Source organism: Mirounga leonina, unplaced genomic scaffold (assembly GCF_011800145.1).
Source record: "Mirounga leonina isolate KUSES-001 unplaced genomic scaffold, KU_Mleo_1.0 Mir_53, whole genome shotgun sequence".
NCBI classification, from domain to species: domain Eukaryota; kingdom Metazoa; phylum Chordata; class Mammalia; order Carnivora; family Phocidae; genus Mirounga; species Mirounga leonina.
Genome location: NW_023270807.1, coordinates 103904405 through 103926560, shown reverse-complemented (window position 1 = coordinate 103926560; position 22156 = coordinate 103904405). Strand labels below are relative to the sequence as shown.

At 37.9% G+C, this 22156-nt stretch overlaps 1 protein-coding gene and 1 pseudogene across 8 annotated transcripts in view; one reads left to right on the top strand and one right to left on the bottom strand.

Annotated features, from left to right (window-relative positions):
• Window positions 1-20211, bottom strand: part of SCAF8 (SR-related CTD associated factor 8) — a 184640-nt gene extending 164429 nt beyond the window's left edge. For 5 of the 8 annotated variants that reach the window (XR_004676625.1, XM_034991072.1, XM_034991071.1 and 2 more), the window contains exon 1: window positions 19704-19806. Coding sequence is in view for 7 of the 8 variants with exons in the window: in XM_034991072.1 (XP_034846963.1) it covers window positions 19704-19733 (30 nt within the window). In the remaining variant the exon portion in view is untranslated. Of the gene's footprint in view, window positions 1-13759; window positions 14887-19703; window positions 19858-20083 lie in introns of those variants that run through there. The other 3 variants (XM_034991077.1, XM_034991076.1, XM_034991075.1) reach the window with 3 other exon arrangements.
• On the top strand, window positions 2483-2881 carry LOC118001111 (annotated as a pseudogene).
• Window positions 20212-22156: the final 1945 nt, after the last annotated feature.

The window sequence follows — 22156 nt, the reverse complement described above, 5'->3', positions numbered from 1 at the left end:
CCTCTCCCACTTGTGTTGCCTTTCTCACTGTCTCTCTGTCAAATAAATAAATAAAATCTTAAAAAAAAAAACAAAACTCAGATTTTTTTCCTAGTTGTAATCAGAAAAATAGGAAAAGGGAATTAACTTTCACATATGAAATCACATCCTGCCACTAGTGTGTATACATCCTCCTGCAACTGTTATACACCCTGCTATTACCTTCATAGCAATCTTATCACAAAGTAAAATTATTTGGTCATAATTTGTTTTCTGTGTAGTCTATTTCTCTATTTATCTACCTACCTACCTAGCTATCCATCTCTCCATTCATCCACCCACTTTGGAAAACACTGACCTCACATATTGTAAACCCTCAGTAAATAGGTACCAGTATCATCCTTCTTATATCCTCCACAATGCCCAAAGCAGTTCCTTGCACATATTAGGTATTCAAATAAATGCTGATTCAAACTTTGATAAAGTAGCTTACTGAGTTCCAAAGGTAATCAGGTAACCAAATACAAGCTGGCAAAATAAATTTACCAGACTTCTTCATATCTGAATTCACTTGAATGCAACAGAACTATTTTCTTCAAAGAAGTGTAATATGAAAGCCACAAGTAATGATATACATTTATTTTCCCCCTTGAACTTTACTTTTAATAATCTTTTTAGCCTTGTACCTATAATTCTATGCCAATATTCATGAAAATAAGGAACTATTTCAAAGCAGCAGAATGCTTCACTCTGAAATAATCCCATCATTCTTGTAGACGATTTTCAAATTTCTTTTAACTCTTAGGGTTAATCATAAGCACTCACAATATTCTTACTCAGATCATTAAAGTTTTATTATCAAGGTATAATCAACTAAAAACAAAGAACTGAGAAAAATCCAAAGCCAAATTCAACTGATTAAGAGGTCAAAGCTAAACAATCATTTAAATCTAATCAAACCAACATTCACTGGCTATCTACAGCAGATATGCACAATATTAAACAAAAAAATCTTAAGACTTCACCTCAGATATCTAACAATCTACTGAGGTAGAAGGGGAGGGTAGTGACATACCATTATTACAGTAGATTCTTAGCATTCGGAGATTTACCATTGTCAGTTTTGACAATTCACTAATGATCCCAAAGCTTTCTAAAATGTAATCACAGGTAATTCTGCAGAGACACTAATTTGAGGTGTGTATTTTTCTCTTCTCTCATATTCTCCTTTGCATTTAACAGATGAATAATATACTTAAGTGGTATTTAAAATTTGGGGAACCATAAGAACCTGAAGATCTTGCCTCATGAAAACAAAAATACATGGCATAATTTAGTGCCAGAATAAAAAATGCTACATTCAAACAAATGAAACTTACATCCAGTTGCTAACAGAGAAAAGGTTTAATAAAAATGGAAGTGAAATGGGCTGATTGGAAAAGAAAGCATTCCTGTTAGAGCTGTGATTCTGCTTCCACACTACTTACATTCGTAACACACTTGTCAATAAATCTCTTTTTACAAAACTAGCAAATTTTAAGGAGGACTGGGGAAGAGGGCTATTTCCTAATGGGAATGCATTAGAATCTCAACAGAATGCTGTGCTTTCCTACTGGAGAATCACCGAGTACCAAAAAAAAACCAAGACACACAGATGAGAATATATAATACACAGCTTCACGTATATAGTAAATGTCCCCATCTCATCCTGTTGTATATGTATATGATAAGCACACTTTTATATTTACTTATAAATAACTTCATTTCTAAAATAGTCTCGTATTAAGAGGTTTAAATCCATAGCTAAGAAACCTACGCAGCTGAAGGCAAAGGTAATCTCAAGTGTTTTTAAAAGTATAAAGTGATTCAAGCAAAACAGTTGCTTGAAGAGACTGAGTAAAAATTAATCTAGTAATCTAAAAAAACTTAGTTCTACTGTATAAACTTGAGAGAACAGAGAACAGTAAATTAAAAGCCAATTCGGGGCGCCTGGATGGCTCAGTCGTTAAGTGTCTGCCTTCGGCTCAGGTCATGATCCCAGGGTCCTGGGATCGAGTCCCACATCGGGCTCCCTGCTCGGCAGGAAGCCTGTTTCTCCCTCTCCCACTCCCCCTGCTTGTGTTCCTGCTCTCGCTATCTCTCTGTCAAATAAATAAATTAATTAATTAAAAAAAAAAAAAAGCCAATTCAAAACTAACTATAACAAACCAAGGGGAAAGTGATGATGACCTGGACTAAAGTATCAATACTTATTTTTATTATTTAACACTAAGAATAAAAAGGAAGGGAAGGATGCAAAACACATTTTTTAAAAAAACTCACTGGATTTCATGACTGAAAAGATGCAAATGAGAGAACCACCTAGGAAAATTCCAAGTTTTCAAGTCTGAGTGTTTGGGAATATGATTTTACTGCTGACATAAAATAAAGAGGAAGTCTAGGTTTGGGCTAGAGCATCCAGGGAAGACCAAAGACTGGACCAGAGAAAAAGCAAACAGAAGGCATGTTTCAAAAACCTGGATTATAGGTATTTCATCAGTTTGTAAGACGTTAGTCTGAAACAGCTAGCAGCTTGGCTGTTGGGAGATCTCTGAATTGTGTGTGAGTGGGTTAGGATCCATCATGAGACAGGTGGAAGGGAAAAAACCTGTCACAGCATTTTCTCTAGCAATGAATGAGGGTGAAAGTGTACCAAATGGGTGATGTCAGTTGAAAGACAACATGGCACAGAGTATCAGTATTCCGACCAGGCCTCAGAGATGTAGCCTATCAGTAAGTGAAAAAGGGGTCCTGAATTATGTGGAAGGGAAAGCAGACTATGGTGAATACACAGATAAAAAATAATGGGGGGCAACAAGCAACAAGAATCACAGCTGATAACATTGTATTTCTGAGTGACTAAAGACAAGACACAGAGTGGACAATACTTCTCTGGACATTATTTGGCACAGTCTCATTTCCAAATCATGTACAGTCTTTATAGTTCCTAAGGACAAGAATTAAAATATCCTTTTATATAAAATGAGGGGGGAAAAAGGAGTCTAAAAGAAGTTTGTGGAAGAAAGACAAGTTTAGATTCAGGTGATAACAATATAATTTCATGTGCATATGAACACAGAATACCTAAAAACTTATGAGACTGAGTCCCAAAAGAGAAAAGCAAAAATACACATCATTCCTGAAGAGACAGCTGAGGAGATAAAGAATAAATACTGAAGACTAAGTATCAGAGAAAGAATAAGTAGGACAAAAGCCTACCAGGCCTTAGGGTAAAACCATTCCAGAAATAAGAGCAACAAATACAGACTAAAAAAGGGGGGAAAGAGTAGCATGATAAAGGAGAAAGAAAGAAATATTACTTTCATCTACTTTGTCAATTATTAAGTTACTATCATAAATGCTGTATCACTTTTCAGAATGGCCCAATGAGATTAAAATCTATTGTACTCATTTTATAGATGTATAAACTTAGGGTAACTGACCTAACTAAATTCAAATTGATAATAGGCTACAGAACCATGTCTCAAACCCAGTTCTTCTGCCTACCCAGACACCGTTTCCAAAAACAAAACAAAAAAGCCCACCAGCTAGCAACCAACTAAACATATACAACTGAGTCACTGAGTAAGATGGTAGATGATTGTGGAAACATACCATTTAATAGCATCAACCTAACTAATAACCAAGACTTTAGTCAAAAGACAAAACATGGGGGTATAGCTCAGTGGTAGAGCATTTGACTGTAAAAGACAAAACATGATGAAGCTTATACATCCACTGACCAAATAACAGCTAAACAAATTCTTTTAAAAATGAATTTTAAGCAATCCTCAATAAGGTTTAAGAGCTTTCCAAACTTTAACAAGGAAGCTCACTTTCTCTAAAGGATTTAATTCAAATAATATTAGGATACACCAAATCCATCTTTCTTCCAAAGCTAAGAAACATAGTATTTTCAGTTTGAGGGAAATTACTACAAAAGTAAAATGGTAATAAATGTTGTGAAAAATTCCAAATATTGAAAGCTCTCATTCATTGCACAATATCCACCTACTGCTCTCTCTTAAAATCAATGACCACTGTTAGGCTGGGAAGCTGCCTTCCAGAATTTTCTATACACACTTATGTGTACATATATAAGTATTGTAAATAAGCGTATGTACCTATGTAAAATAAATACATATTCCAGAGCAAAATTATACTCCTAGTAATTGTTTAAAATTAATTTTCTTGCTGGATTCAGTAAAACACTGAAATTCTTACAAATGTTGACCGGTAATGATATTGGTCCAAAATCTATCAAATATATCATGGTATTTTATTACCATGTGTTCAAAAGTTTTGTTCAACAATTTCTCCAACTTAGAAAATACACAGAATATATCTAGTACTTTCTTTATAACTCATAATCTCCGTAAAGTATGTAATAAGAATATACTTTTCCAGGGGGACAGAGATATCCAGTGACACTAAATGTTCTCAGCCGCTTTTCTTCTTTTAAACTACCTTCCTTGGGGCGCTTGGGTTGGCTCAGTTGGTTAAGCGTCTGCCTTAGGCTCAGGTCATGATCCCATGGTACTGAGCTCAAGCCCCAAGTCGGGCTCCCTCCCTGCTCAGCAGGGAGTCTGCTTCTCCCTCTCCTTCTCTCTCTGCCCTCCCCCTTCTCGTGCTCTCTCTCAAAATCTTAAAAAAAATTAATTATAAAACTTTTTCATTAAGGTTAATATTTAAGAGACCCTAAAGGTTACCTTGTGCAATCCCATTTTATAAATGATAAAACTATCTCCTTGTCACCTATAATCTCTCACATCTTACTTCGACAGCAACCATATTGACTTTGCAGCTTTGCCATGCTTTAAAATACCTGAACCAGGAGACTTGTAAACAGCAGTCTGGGACAATCTAAAGGAAGTAGTCACAAAGTAGCCCTTATTACTAAAATGTGAAAATCAGAAACATGCTAAGGATACAGGCTAATAGAGTAATTGCACTCCTCTCCCACAAAGAAGGTACAGGGTATCTGAGCTCTGTACTTAATGCCTTTTTTCACTTTTCTGCGGAGGGCTGAATTGCTAGAAAACTGCCCACTAAGGGGTAGTGAGGGTGTTACTGCACAATACTTTGCCAAGGCCTGCACATTTTCCCATGGTACCTTATTTTATGGGCAGGAGAACAGAAGTATAGTTGTTTGTTCCTTATCCTGACCCAGGTGTAGCATTAAATGATAATAACTAAGAATGACCTATTCCCACTCCTCCTCTACCTCCAACACACATAACTACTACCAAAATCTCACTAAAAACATACTAAAAATATAAAAACGACATTAAACTGAGACACAAAGAACAAAAATTTCTTTTAATTTGGTTGCTATGTGCCTTTGATACTAAACAAGTTTCATCATCTCTCAGTCAATTCCTCACCCATAAAATGAGTCTGTTAAATGATACACTATCACAGGTCTTGCAGGTCTAAAATCTGTAATTTCTGGAAACAGTTTAAGCATGGAAGTAAACAAGAAACCCAATCATAGAACCAAACACTCTAGTTATGCCTAGAGCTACAAATGTATAACATGACTGTAATGATCTTTAGCTACCCTAGTATTCTAAAGTCAAAGAGAACAGAAATGATTCTCCAAGCAAGAAAACAAAATCTATAAATATGAACAAACATGCATATATATAAAAATAACTCTTCAGTCCAAATTTTCCCTGAGATACAAACAATCCAACTTCCTTTAATTTCAGTTCTTCCCTATGTCTTCTGTAAAACATTAAAATTAAATAATATGAATTTTACATACTTTTAACTTTAGAAGTACTATCAATAATGAAATGGCCAAAATGAAAATAAGAAAGAATAATTCATTTGTAAATTCTCTCCATAACAAATCCCCACAAACCACATTAGCTGAAATTTCTCAAATAAATACAGGTTCTATTTCTAAATGATATAGTCTTTACATTCACAATTCCATGTTCACAAATCGTTTATTATAGATAAAATTAAGGTAAAAAATTATGTGACTAGGAGGAGCTAATAAAATGTTGGATGATATGAGTAGGCTTGATGTTAAATTCTGATAAAATCTCAAACAACATTTAAATCTTTAATTTTATTCATAGATCATGCCATTTACAACTTAAATTGTAATTGCACAGAAGAACAGCAATTGTGTAAGCAGAATTCAAAACCAAGAGTATTCCATGCAGAGTTGCTTTTAAATGTCCTCATATTCACAAATATAATGGAAAGCGCCAAAGCTTTATCTTAAAAATATTAACAAAAAAACTGAAGAACATAAAGATTCTACAAGATTTTGCCCTAAGCCTGCTTAATTATCTGTATCATCTCCCTAGGCAACTATACCCTCTCCTAAATCCTCATCTTTTATCTATTCTCCTTAGGTGCCTATATATCCAGCTGGGTATCTCCCACCTTGATGTTCCACAGACACCAAATCTTCAAGATATACAAAATTACTACTGTATTCAGCAAAACAGTAAAAGTAAGTATCTTTGGGTAGCTGCGATATGGATACTTCAGTTCTTCTATACTAACGATCTTTCTTTTATTCCAGGTTATTAAGAATGATCCCACTCCAACCCAACCCACCAAATTATCTTTCTCAAGTTTTCAGCTCCTCCAGATTTGCCCACCCTAGTAACTAGTACCATATCATTTTATTTACCTCATCACTTAACCAAAGCCCTGGCACCACCCTCAACCTCATATCCAGCTCCCTATTACTAATAAATTTCTCTTGCATTCATCCCTTCTTCTCCCTATTATTACTCTAGTTGAGCCCCTCATCTTCTCTATGCTAATTTAACCTCCCTTCCCCCGATCTCATCCCGTTGCCCAGCCCTGCTCCAAAGATACTACTCATTTTACTAAAACACAATTTTAAAACCCTTCAGAATCTCCATTCCCTTTTGACTAAAAATGAGGTCTTATACACAGTGTACAAAGGCCTTTCATTACAGATCCTTGGCCAATTCTCATCATTCCTCCCATCCTATCCCCTTCCCAAAGTTACCATTTCCTCAAAAATGATCTTCGCCCTCTGCCTCACATAACATCTCCTGCCTCCTTCTGTGTACATCATGATATACCATAAAGAGCTTACACATAGTATACACAGGCTATATCACTATTTCTTGTATCATACTATTCACTATACTATCTTTTTTTTTAATTAAAGATTTTTATTTATTTATTTGACAGAGAGAGACACAGAGAGAGAGAGGGAACATGAGCAGGGGGAGGGGGAAAGGGAGAAGCAGGCTTCCTGCTGAGCAGAGATCCCAGGACCCTGGGACCATGACCCGAGCCGAAGGCAGACGCTTAATAACGACTGAGCCACCCAGGCGCCCCTCATTATACTACCTTCTAACTCTTCGTGGTAAAACATTCCCATTCCCACCCCTATTAGAATATGAGCTGAGAAAAAGAACACGGGTATCTAATTAACGCTGGTAACCACTCTGTAGAATATAATGCCTGACAGATGGCAAATATGCATAAAAAATAAAGCTCAAACAACTAGCAACTACTTCACAGCAGCATTCTTTCCAACCACTAGTTGCTATTACATGAAAACCCTCCTGGGATATCACTACATTCTAGCAACTGGAAAATTGTTATTAAAATTGAGTAAGTTACCTAACAATCTTGAAGGACTAGCAAAATGAAGGAAGCCCTCGCAGAATTATTTGGAATCATTAACTATTACAGCTCTAAGAGACCTAAGACATCTTAATCCTCTGATTTTGCAAATGAATAAAAGTACTGATTGGTGAATTTTGTACAAGGAATGATATGCTAGCCTCTGGCCAATTCCTTTAAAATGTCAATACCCTTCAGTTAAGTTGGTTACAACCCCTGTTCTCGTAATTGCCACCAAAGCAGAGATAGGCCTCTAAAAAAAGTTCTGAGTTCTCTGGCAGAATAGAGACAAGAATTCAGAAAATTCTGCTCAATAAGAGGAATTCCTATATAAAAAGGCACTTACTGGTTTATTAAAAGCTTGAAGAAAAAATACTCAAAGATAGAAGTTCTTTCTGCAATAAACATATAACATAATAAAAACTCATTCTGATGATTTTTATTCAATATTTAGCCAGGGACAATACTGAATAAAAATCAAAATAGATAAGCTGCACACAGTTCTGGAGCTTTTATTAGATTAAGTCTCCCCTATCAGGAGACTTTTTCCCTATTTTTTTTTTTTTTAAAGATTTTATGTATTTATTTGACAGAAAGAGAGAGAGCGCATAAGCAGGGGGAGCTGCAGGCAGAGGGAGAGGGAGAAGCAGGCTCCCCACTGAACAGAAAGCCTGATGCAGGCTTGATCCCAGGACCCTGGGATCATGACCCGAGCTGAAGGCAGACACTTAATTTACTGAGCCACCCAGGTGCCCCAACTTTTTCTGTATTTCAGGAAAACTATATAAGCAACTGCTTTCACCATGGTCCTCAAACTTTGGAGAGTATTTTAAGAATCATTCTCATTTTATCATTCATTAAAGCCTTAAAGAAAGACTGGCTGAATTACTATTACACATTTGAATAACATTTTTTAAAGATTCTATAACATACATGTATTTACCACTAAATTAAGTCTAGGTTCTCTGTCCCAATTAATGAAGTCTAACTTGTCATCTTCTAGTGAGTTAGTGTAGCTATACACTGAAAGCATCATGATTAAGAATCATTTTCAAATAATCACACGTCACAAAAAAGAGATGGGAACCAATGAGTCAAACTTCTAAAATTTGCCCCTTTGCTGCATTTTTTATCAAGTTTTCAGGAAAATGTTTGCTTTGCAAGTAATATGAAAACAATTTTTAACAGATAAAAATGTCACTAAATGAGGAAAAACAAGAAATATGCATTTCCAGCACACATCCATACACAAAAACTGAATGTAAACTCCATGATGGCAGAGGTTGTTTGTGGGTGGGGTTGTGTTTTCTTTTGGAATCTGTTTTGTACACCGTTAAATCTCTAGAGCCTAGAATAGTGTCTGTACTTGGTGGTAAGTACTCAGATTTTTGAATAAATTATTTTCACTAAGGAAGCTTTTTAAATTGTTTTTGATGTTCAAGTAAGATTATAAAGGCTGTAAGGAATATATTTTCTTGCTCAATTATAATTTTGACTTATTAAGTAGCATGTTATTAATCAATTTCTCAGGTTTCAAAGTTTGCGGCAGGAGCAAGCACAAAATGGCCCATGGCCTATTTTCATAGGCTCTCAAGCCAAGAACATTTTTTGTATTTTAAAAGAACTGTGAAAGACCAACAAGAATATGTGAAAGAGACCTTAAGTGGCTAACAAAACCTAAAATACTTACTATCTGGTCCTCTACAGAAACAGATTATTGCCCCCGTGAATGGAGATTCCATTCATGAGAGAAAAAAAGTTTTGCACACTTCCTTTCACCTATGAATTGAATCTGCACTATTAGAAATGGATTTTTCACCTAAGACCTTCTCCATAACTAAATTTCTGAATTTTGGCTTGTTATTTGGTTTGAAGAATGTTAAGAAAAAAAATTTAACTATAGCATAAGTGGTTATGAATGCTGAAGCTAATAAAAAGGGAAGATTAAAGTTAATTTATGGTTAATGCTTTCCATACTAAAGAAATAACAAAAATGGATGAAGAAAAAAAAAAAAGGAACACAAACAGGAAAAAAAAAGTGAATCTAATTATATTTCAAACAAACAGCAGAACTATATTAAAGGGAAAAAACTAACCAAGCCATCTTTGAACACAGCATTTTGACTATATACCATCAGGTTAAACAAAAAATGAGCTATAAACAAATATTAAATTCTAGTTAATCGGTTTGTTTTCAGAGACATATGGTTTAGCAATTCTGAAACTACTTTGTGTGTTTCAGGTTTGAACGAATAACATGTAAATACATTGTGGATAACAGAAACTAGTTTTCTATCAGAGAAAGGAATTACATACAGAATTGGAAAGGGGAAAGGCTAGAATGAACCCATGGCTTTTTAGATAGGCAGACAGTTAAAAAACAAAAATTTATGCTTTATATATATATATATGTAGATATACATACGTACATAAATATATATACATGTGTGTATATATATATATATATATATATATATATATATATATATTCTAGTTTGATCCATTAATAAGTATCCCCAAGAAGAAACCAGATCAGAGGCCCTTGGAGAAATGACTGACTCCAAGGCTAGGGTGGTAATATCTTACTACATAAGAAGCTAAATACTCAAAAGATAAGGAGCACACATCAAAAGGACACAAGAGACAGCCTGAAGTAGCTCTGACTGGTCAAAACTGAGACAATCTACATCAAAACCCCCCAATGAATAAAAAAGAATCCATGAGTTCATACTGATATGCATATATACATACATACATAAATGGGGAGAAGGAAAAACTCTTATAGAATGCCAATAATAAAGAAATGACAAAGAACATCACCTTTTGGCAATCATCCTACTACTGATTCAGGCCAAGAACTAAATGGGTGGCTTAAATGGGTGAAAGTTTGACCAGCAACAAGGTATGTGCTTAGTTTCAAAATACCTCCCCAAATGATACTTGTTACAAAGGGAAGAAACAGTAACTTTACAATGGAGAAACCTTGCAAAAAAAGTTAACATCCCTATTAGTGGGATAAACAGACATCATGTGCTTCCTGAGAACATAGTATCACTTTCTGGAGTATTCCTGCCAAAAGCGCATAACCTGAATCCAAACATGAAGCAACAGCAGACACATTCATATTGAAAGACTTGCAAAAATAACTGGCCTATTATCACTAAACATCAAAGGTCATAAAAAGTAAAGAAAGAGTTATAACCAACTATTTCAGATTAAAGGATACTAAAGAGACAAGATGAATGAATGCAAGATGTGGTATAGGATTTACTCTTCCTACTATCACTAAACATCATCAAAGGTCATAAAAAGTAAAGAAAGAGTTATAACCAACTATTTCAGATTAAGGGATACTAAAGAGACAAGATGAATGAATGCAAGATGTGGTATGGGATTTACTCTTCCTATTAAGGACATTAATGATACAATCAATGAAATCTGAATAAGATCTGCAGACAATTGCATTATACCAATGTTAATTTCCTGATTTTGATCACTGTACTATGGCTATGTAAAAGAATATCACTGTAGAAAATAGTCATTTAAAAGTAAAAGTAAAAGGCATCATGAACTGCATTTCCCATCATAATGCCATAAAAAAAGTTTGCATGTGTTCATATTTATGTGGAGAGTGAACAAAAAAGCAAAAATGGTTAATTAACATAATTAGGTAAAGAAATCAGGATGAGGTGTACATAAAATTCTTTATCATTCTTGTAACTCTATAAATCTAAAGTTTTGAAGTTCAAAAGTGTGAAAAAATAAAGCTAATTTATAATTAGACACTATGCCAGTAAAAAGGAATTGTGGAAAACTAAGTGATAGTTCTCCTTTACACAGAAGGGTAAGAAAAACGACCAGAGGTTGAGACCTGGGGTCCTTCTCAGCTCTAATACTTAAAAGTAGCATTTTATTGGTAAAATCACAATGGTGGCCCGTTTTCTAGTCAGTAAAAGGAGGATAGCAGCTATCCTACTTTTCTCACAAGCTTATCCTAAAATTCCACTGAAACATGATGGTTGGGGAAAAGAGGGTCAGAATACAAAACACTATATTATAAAGTGGCTCACTTTTAAGTGTCTGGTAAACAAAAAGTATTTCAGAAATACCTAAGCCAGACATTTTTCATCACAGAAAGCTACTACAGAAAGTAGACACCACTGTATGTTTAGGTTTGTAAAAATTTTAACTTATTCAACATTCTTTTTACCCATATACTTCAAATATTTTAATAAATTCAAATACCCTATTTTTTTTACCATAAAATTTTATAGTGTAAGAATCTTACTAAATTTTAAAAAGCCATTAACTAGGGCTTGGTCAACTTATTTTTTTTAATTAAAATATAACTGAGAGAACACTGTATTAGTTTCAGGTATACCAGTAAACCTTTTAGGTGCTGTCACCAGTATAAAAAAGATCTTTAAACCATTCCCCAAGTTCTACACACTAAGATATAAGAAACATGATCCAAGTGTTTCATCTTTCACTCACAAGCTACTCAAATTAGCCCTGAGGAGTCCAATCAAATTTAAAAAGTGTTTATAAGAAAGAGACCAAATTTTATCATGTACTTAATCAAAAGTTCATTTTAAAAACAGTTATATTCTTTCAAATTCCTAAAGGTTTGGTCACCACTTAAGCTTTTTTTAAAAAATCATTTGCACCTGGAGACTAATTAATATCTCATTGACAAAAAGAAACATTCTTAAAGCTGTTATCTTTTAACAACAGTTATATTCCAAAACAGATTTTTTTAAAAATACATGACAAAAAAATTGGTGTAAAATAAAACTTAATGTAGCTCATCTTATTTTGCCGTTGTTGAAAACATGTTTAAATAAGTCTACTTGCTCAATCTCTATTTTGGATAGCAGACGAGCTTTCTAGACTCTAAGGCAAAATGGTGAGAGAAGAGCAAGCAGAACTGCGCCTGCAGAGAAGGGCTGCAACCAGCCCAACCACAGCAAAACCCCCAGTCAGCCATGCCTGCACAGCCTCACTAGCTCCACAGCAGGGTCACTCATTGCACACAAGGCTGATGAAGTGGGGGGGGAAAAAAAAAAAAAGATTACAAGAACATTAGCTCCAAGAGGGTATGCTCCCTGTTTGTCTTGTTTACCAATGTATACCAGCAGAAAGAAAAATGCCTGGTACACGGTAAGCACTTCAGCACTGGTTAAATGAATGAAAGAATGAAATGCTAGGTCTTTCAAATCAACCTATGTAAATTATAATAAGTTGCAGAAGTATTCTAAAAACAAATTTGGAATACAGTAACTTACTAGCCATAACTATCTTTAAAAAACATTAATATCCTATATTCCCCATACTGACTAACTGTAGTGATGTCAAAGTTACTAAGATACTTCCTGACCTACAGCAGATACCAGAATGCATTTACATATCCTTCCCTGAGTTTCAAATATGGTGTATCAGAAATGCTTGTAAAGCAGAATTAGAAGACCAAATAAATGCATAAAATTAAAATCAAAGCACAAATGCATCGTTTACCATCAAACTTGAGATAGCATTAACTCAGATAAGAAATTACAGGCTACAGAAACATTTCTCATCAGCATTTATTTCTCATAATAGTAGCACTACCAAAATCTGCTCCTCTATAATTAGAAAACCAAAAATTTGATTGTCTTTTTTTGTATCTCCATCCCTACAGCATATCTGTCAATGATCTGTCATCTTATAGTTTGAAGAACTTCCTCAAAATATAAGATGGATTTTATTCCCAATCATCAAATTAATAAGCTTAAATAAGTTAAATAAGTTAAATAAGTTAAATAAGTAATACTGTATTCCTTTTACAATACAGTAAAATTATGTGGAGCAGAATGCAAGTAAATGCAACAAGAGTATATATGATTTATGTTCACTATTAAGCACAATAACTTTTTTTTTCAGTTAACCTATTATTTGTGAAGAAATTCAACTATTCCCTACATGTTCTCTTTAAGATTACTAATTCATTTGAAGTGACAAACTTTATTCTGCTTCCCAATTACTACCCATATAATCAAGACATCATTTCACTACCAATTTAAACCTAATATTTTCCAAAGGGCCTGCCTTATGTGCGTTATAATCATCTTACTATGCTTCTTGTGTCCATGCTGCTGGAAAAGCAGTCTGTACAAGCAGGAGTAGAGGCACAATCCTGAGAGAGAGGAGTAGAGAAAGATGTTGAGAAAACAAAACCAGATAAAATGAGCTCACTCGAGTTCAGGAGCTCAGCCAGTGTTCAAGGTCAAGGTTGATTACATTCTCTCATACCATTTTGAGTTAGAAGTTGTCCAATAACAGGAAAACTGGCCCTAGAAAGAGATATCTGAAATTCCATGTACAAATAGTAATATCACTTATTCTAAGCCAACTATACTTCTAAAAAAAAGCAGCAAGTGATCATAAAATATGACTATTTAGGAAACTGGGGAATACAGATGTCCCCTAAATGTCAATCAAAATTACTATAACAAACTCAATGCTAGCCTAGAATAAAATGATAGAGCTATTGCAGTCTTGCCAAAAATTTTTTATATTTATCTTGAATGATTAAGACTGTAACACTCTCAAAGCAGTCTCAAAAAATCATTATCATCGATCTCAATTATCCTTGTTTTCTAAATTTTTAAAATAATAAGGAAAAAACCCCACAACTTTTACCATTTGTTGTTTTAAATTGAAAAACAGTAAAGAAAAAAAAAGTTTGAAAATAGCATAATTACAGAACGAAGCTTAGGATGGATTTAATCTAACTGGAACCTTCAAATGCAATAGCTCCCTCCCAACGCTCCCTCCTTAATAAGTGAAAATTACAAAAAGATCAGAGTTCTGATTTAAAGTTTTCCACCTCATCTCCTAGACTCCCACAGTGCCATAAAATGACCTTCAAAAAAAAAAAATCCTTATATGTACTAAGTCCTCCCCAAAATTAATTCTATATTTAATCAAAGAATCCTCTAACAGGGAACCTAAATATAAACTCAATCATCTACTTTACACAGAGGAAACCAAATGTCCAGAAATGTTAACTACCTTGGTCCAAGTCATTCAATCCCAAGTACATCATTCATTCATTCATTCAAGAAATCTTTGACACACAGTATGTATTTAAGGTACTGAGCTATGTACTGAGGATATGAAGCAATGAAAATATATGGTCAGGGGCGCCTGGGTGGCTCAGTCGGTTAAGCGTCTGCCTTCGGCTCAGGTCATGATCCCAGGGTCCTGGGATCGAGCCCCGCATCGGGCTCCCTGCTCGGTGGGGAGCCTGCTTTTCCCTCTCTCTCTGCTGCTCCCCCTGCTTGTGCTCTATCCCTCTCTCTTTCTCAAATAAATAATGAAATCTTAAAAAAAATTAAAAAAAAAAAAGAAAATATATGGTCACTATCCTCATGAACCTTACAGTCTGGTGGGAAAGATTTATTACTATGTTATTTCCAGTAATCACTAGAAGGGAAAGTACAATTTTTTTAAGACCGTGTAACGGGAACTAAATCAGTGATTCTCAACCAAGGTCTATTTTGTTCCCCAAGGGACATCTGATAATGTCTGGAGACATTTCTGGTTGTCACAATAGTGGCACCTTGTGGGTAGAGGCCAGGATTACTGCTAAACATCATATAATGCACAGGACAGCTCCTCACAGCAAACAGTTATCCACACCAAAATATCAATAGTACTGAGGTTGAGAAATTCTCATCTAAACCGCTGGGGCACGGAGGGACTAGTGAAGGGTTCCTTCCTTTACAACACTAAGTATGCTGTATCTTTAAGGGAGTTTCACAAGGTAGAAACAAAAAAAGATGGTTTGATTGATCCAATTAGCCAGAACACCCACTGGAAAGTTAAAATAGGAAAGACTAAGGAAAGGAAAAGGAGAGAGATTCCCTGATAGGTGAAAATGAAACAAAAAAATGCAAAGTTTTATAGCTGCTTCACATAAAATCCCTTTCTTGAACCACAGACAAAAGGAAAACATACAAATAAAAAACAGATTTCACAGGCTTTTATTATTCCCTCTACCTTTTCCACTGTTCACCATCCCATGTCTACTACTAGATACTGCTGGGAAAAGTATATAAACTCCTGTAGTTAGACAAATGTACACTCGGGAAACAAAAGTGGAAATGGAGTAAAGCAGAGATGGGATTTCACTTTTGATGTGAAAGACAAGGCATGGAAGAGGAAAATGTCCTGGATGTTAAGGGGACTCTGGAAAGTCTGCATCCTGGAATAGTTTAAAGAGTAAGCTATCTGACTAACTGAAGAGTCCTAAAGACAAAAAACTCTAAGAATTTAGGCATCCTAAAGATGTTAAAAGGTACTAGAATCATCTCAGAATTTATGAACCAAGGTAAATCCAAAATTTAAATTGGAATAATTTTCCTGACACATCTCGCACCTACATATCTGGGCCTTTAACTAACCACTCAGCCTTTTCTGAGCAGCAAGAGAAATGGATCATGATGGAAAAAACAACCATAGTAATGCAACAAGCTATACAAAGAACTTAGGGGGGAAAAAAAACCTGATCACTAATATCTGATTATCTGAAAGTGTTAACTTGTTGAAGTATAGTAACGGTACTGACACTTTTTTTTTTTTAAGTCCTTAAAAATTAAAAGAATCCAATATACAAGTAAAAGTCATCTCCTCCAGTTACTTTGCCTAAGCATAACCAATGCATAACAGATTCTTCTATTTGCCATGTATTAAGAGTTCCTATATTATCCAAGTGCCCTCTCCAATTAAGTTATAGTTTTCTAAGGAAAGAGTCACGCATTGCTATTCTCTTCCTTCTTTCCAAAAACAAAAACAATAACCTTACCATAATGACCACCATACAGTGGCATTCTTAAGGACAAAGTACAGATATGCAGCTCACATAAAACTGCTGCCTTCGAGTAATCAACCAACTGTGGTCCTAAAAACGGAATTTAAGCAGACCAATGAGACCCTTTTCACTGAAGTGAGAACTCTAAACCTTCATAACAAGGATATGCCACAATCTTAGAGCAGCTACAACTATGGCACTTGTAATGATAATAATTCTTTCAAAGTTAACTGCTCAGGTCAAGCATAGACTCTTAGGGAGTCTTATATACCAATCTGAACAAACTTTCTTTCATCATTTCAGAACTGACATTACTATTCATGGGATTAACTCATCACAATGATAATGCTTAACTGTAAATTATGGCTTTCTCACAAAACTAGCACAGTGGGCACTTAAGTATCAATTTTCAGGCCTCAATCTCATTGACCCCATGCCAAGAGGAATTTACCTCATAAAGGATCTTCTGACAGTGACTCTGAACACAGGGAAGGAGAGGCCACAGACCCATTTGAGAGATTATGATTCTTGGGAGTGGGGGCAGTTGCCTATGTTGACCATGACTCATAAATACCCTACGTAAGGTCATGGATTTTCAGACTGAAACGCATCTGGCTCAATTGGTAGAGCATGCAACTCCCGATCTCAGGGTTTTGAGTTTGAGGCCCATGTTGGGTATAAAGATAACTTAAAAATAAAATCTTAAAAAAAAAAAAAAAAAACCTATATTCTTAACTTTAGTATCTCTGGCATGTTCTTATTTTCAAGCCAATGCTAGAAGGGGGAGGGTGGATTGTCTTTAAAAAATCTGAGAATTAGCAAGCATTTCATATTTTAAATAGGCCTTTAAAAGCCAAATTCACTCTACTATAACTCAAAATTCCTTTATTTTTGCACTTTGCAATATGTGATTTAATGGAAAATATTCATTACTGAATTATTCCCTATTATATGCTTACTTGCAACAACGTTTTTACATCAGCAAGCATTAGACATTCACAAAAACTATATTCAAAATCAGAAAAAAAATTATGTATTTTGTGTTTAAAATAAAAAGGATATTCTTCTGAATCTTCTTTGAATATAATTTCTTTCCCCAACTCTGTGACTCTATTGTTACTATTATCAAGCTAACTCCACATTCAAACATGGTTAAGTTTGAGCATGTTAGTAAATAAAGGAGTTAAAAGATCTTCTAAGTTCTTTCAAATCCACAGGGAGAAAGAAGAGAGTGCTACATACACTAAAATGGGACTGCTACTGCCAATCTCAAATTCCTGTAAAGGTTAGATGAGAAAAAAGGTCAAATACCTAGCTAGCCATGTAAATGTTAGGCTCCCTATCCTTAAGGGAAATACTAAAACGAAAACCAATTTATCATTTTATCCCACTGTGCTCTATTGTGACTACCACACCTTTTTTCTATCCACTACATGAGAGATCCTATTCAGAATTTCGTGGGAGGAAGAGGTGCTGGGAGTGAGGGAGGATACATATTAGGAACCCCCTAGACAAACAGGAGAGACGATCAAAAAGGTGTGGGCTAGGAGCACCTCGCTGGCTCAGTGGGAAGAGCGTGCAACTCTTGATCTCCGGGTCATGAGTTCCAGGCTCACCGCAGATGCAGACATTACTAAAAAAAAATAAACTTTAAAAAAACGGGGGGGGGGGGGGGGGATGGATAAAATCAAATAACTGCAATGGAAATGAGAGAAAGGATTTTTTTTATAGTTTTTAAAAAGTTTAACATTCTATAGTGATGTATGTAGCACACAAAAAGGCTACACAGAGCTGTTTTCTTTCCTGAACAGTTGTGCAACTATTAACAAGAAGTTGGAACATATAGTACCGTTAAATACGTTTTCTTCTAGAATTTACGTGCTATAAAGTATTGCTGGGAGAACCAAATTTTCTAATTATCAGCTATAAATTCCTAAATAAAAATGAAAAAAAGATTCTCAAATCTATTGCGCTATATATCAAGAAGTGGTTAAAAAAAGTGTTTGCTTTCATATAACTGTGTCACTACTATGTACTCTAATATGGAGAGTCCAACTCAAATGAATGTTCTCTAACTTTCAGCCCTTTGCTAAGCTTCCCAAATGCTAATTCTTAAAAGAAGAGAAAGAAAAAATAAAAGAAACAAAATTGTGAAACAGCTTTTGAAAGTATTGTCCTGCTGGGATTATCACAGCAATATGTCTGGTATTTTAAGAGGTGAATATTTAAGATTTTGTTAATCATACTGTCGAATAGACTATTAGCACTTCGCACCAAAAGTTCATAAGATTTATGCGATTTTAGTTAATATCACATTAAAAATTTTTCTTCCAAGGCATACAGGTAAGATTAATTCCGGTTGTGTAGACAGGTACTTGTTATGTTTAATGTTTGCACTAGGGTCTACTTAAATCGGAGTTTTAAAAAAATTAACATACTTCCTCGAAACCTACCTCCTTTCAGACTAGTAAATTCAGTTAGACAGTGAAAACTGGACACCCGCTTCTTTTCTAGTGTTAGATTCCACGTGTGATTGAGCCCGTGGGAAATGCTCCCCCAGCATTTTCCCCTCTCGAGGCACAGACCTCTCTCCCTAACCATTTGTCTTTTTTGTCCTGACGACGGGAGAAGGGGAAGTAAGGTACGATCAACCGCAGAAAACCCTGCCTCCGATCAGCCACTCTCTCAGCGTTAAGTCCCGAGCTGGCACGTTACCTAGCCAACAGTGTCTCAAATACAAACAGTACGTAAAACGTGACCCCTGCAGGTCCCCTTCCTGTACTACCCCCACCGGCCCCTGCCTCATTAAGCACCACGGGGAGGCCTGGGCAGTGACGTCCGGCGAGCGGTTAAAATCCCGCAGGCCCAGGAAAGCGGTGGGCGGGCCAGGCCTCGGCGGAACTGACCCCGAGAGACCTGCCAGGAGCCTCCGGGGGAGGGCCCTAAGGGGCCTTCCCTCCAAACCCTCAGCCACTCAGTGGGGCGCTGGAGACACCGGAGCCTCCCTCCGCCCCGGGGCGGCCCTCCCCTCGGACTCGGAGGAGGGGCGCGGGGCAGAGAAACACCCCTCCCCCCCCGACACAGCTAGGCCGCCTCTCGCCCCACCCTGGGAAACCCTGCAGGCCCGCACCCACCCGGCTCCCGCGGGCCTAGTCCCGGCGGGAGGCGTGGGCAGGAGGGGGGGCGAGGCTGCAATACCAACCTCGCTATTGAAGGTTTTCACAGCCTCCATGTTGTCGGTGCGGAGGCCCCGAGCCCGGCGGCGGAAGAGGCGGCGGCCACTGCGCTGGGTGGGGAGAGCGAGACGGGGGCGGCGGCGCGGCCGCGCGGAGGGGCGCCGGCGGGAGCCCCGGCTGCTGCGACCCCGGGACGGGAGTGGGAGGGCAGGCACTGGCAGGGAAGGGCTCCCTCAGGGGCAGCGAGGCCCCGGCATGGCCGCTAGGGCGGGCGGAGCGCCGGTCTGGGGAACACAGGCGCTGCCGGGGCGGGTCGGCAGCGGGCGGGGGAGGGGCTGGGCCGCGGCGCCTTCTCTTCTCCGCCCCGCTCGGTCTCGGTCCTCCGCCCTCTAGCCCCGTCCCCTACACTCTCCACCCCCTCCTTCTTCTTCCTTCGTCAGACTCCTGTTTCACCTCCCCGCCGCTCGGGCCGCAGGAACCAGCAGCGCACAGCGAAGACGGAGGAGGAAGCGCTGGCAGCAGCGGCTGCGGCATCCAATATGGCGGACGCGAGTCGGGCCGCGCAGCTCGGAGATCCGCGGCGCCGGCCAGCGCGCCCCCTGGTGACTGGACCGCGCGGGCCCGAGCGGCCGCGCGGAAACCATCGAGCGAGCGCGGGCCAGAGCGTCGCCTCTCGGAGGTCCCGCTCCGCTCGGCCCGGGGCCGCCCGCGCCTCGCCCCCTCCCCGCGCCTTGCAGACGCGGGAGCGAGCGCTGCGGCCGCGCGGAGCGCCTCGGCCCGCCCTTGGAGGCCCCTGCAAAGCGTTACTCCGAGGAATGCTTAAGAGTCCCCGGAACGCGACAAGTTTGGGAAATAATGCCCACGTTTCCGTTGTTTCCAAGTAGATTGGTCCTTTTACGTGAGCTGTTGGGTTCAGTTGTTTTTCAGAACTTTACTGGACAGTGGCCTAAAGGTTAACAGCCCAAAGAAAAGTTCCTAATCATTCATTTATTTAGTAACGATGTGTCCATGCATTTTAATAGCGTCGGGAGGAAATGTGAGAAACAAAAGCTTCGGATCCGGGTGGGGGCAGGGGGAGGAGGGAAGCACGCACGCAGCCAGCAAGCAGCTCCGAGCAGGAAATGCACGCTGCATAAAATCCAGGGGGACTGGTGCACAGACAATGAGTGCATTTGTCTGTGCCGCGGGAAGCGGGTCCCAGGCGCACAAGATTTGGATAGGTGAAAGGGAACTCATGTTTAATGGAAGATGAATTATTCTGAAGGAATTTTGCTCTAGGCCGTTTGGAGTTAAGACGGTGAATTCGAGGGTATTCGAAGATGAAGAAAGAGATGCTGCTAGCAAAATGCCTTCTCCCACTTGGTGCAAATGTAAAATAACCAATACCAAATTAAAAGCGAACATTAATTGAAATTAAAAGTTAGGGTGTACCACTGAACCCCAAACGCCGCTGTCCTCTTGCTGAAAGCCCTTTTTTTCAGCGGTCACCTCCCAAGTTCATTCAACGAGAAGGGAGGGAAATGGCAGAATTTTATGCTGGGGGACTGTTGGACCCAAGGTACTTTGGTATAAGATCTGAGCCCAAAGCCTATGAAACTGAGAAAGGCAGACCCTTCTTGACTTCTTAGGGTCCGGGTCTACTTCATTAAAACAACTTTAATATAGGGGCTGACTACTTAAAAGGTAAAAAGGATAACTTCTTCGTCAGTAAGAGCTTATATTTTCACCTTCAGAATCTCAAATGTGGTCACAAAAGTTCTCCATCACCATTGGCCTCCAATCCTCATAGGCCTACCCGTTTTGATTTCTGGTCAACAATTGCTGTAGCCTTCTAACGGTTCTCCTGCTTGTCTTCCTAGGATTCATTCTCCAGACTAGCCAGAGGGACTTTTTGTTGTTGTTATTAAGACACAAGTCAGATGAGGTCTGACTTATATCCCTTTAGGATTTTCTCATTGCTCTTCAGATATTGTCAATAACCTCTTTCTAGGGCCTGAAGTTCCCTGCCTACCACAATCCATTCTACTCTGCTTTACTCTCTTCGTTCTGGTCACACTGGCCTCCTTTCTGTTCCTTGGCAACACAAAGCATTTTCCCACCTAGAACACTTCTATGTGCCCCTTCCCTCTGGGATGCTGATGCTTGTGTTCTTTTCATAGCTGACTCTTCATCCTGTCTTCCTCCTGCAAGAGGTCTCTTCCAATCAGTCCATCTAAAGGAGCATGCCATGACTTGCATAAGTACCCCACTCAGTATGATTCATGCCAGATTCTAAAGCTCAACATTCACTGCTTTGGTCTGTCAGGGATTATTTATTCAGTCATTCATTAATGAATGTTGACCGAATTACTTAGGCCTGAGAGAGTGAAATGCAATACAAGCTAAAAAATAAAATCAGTTGTTAATATGTTACATGGCTTGATTTTATAAAGCTTACACACCCAGAAAGATAGCAGTCGGCATACTTTGATCAAGGGAA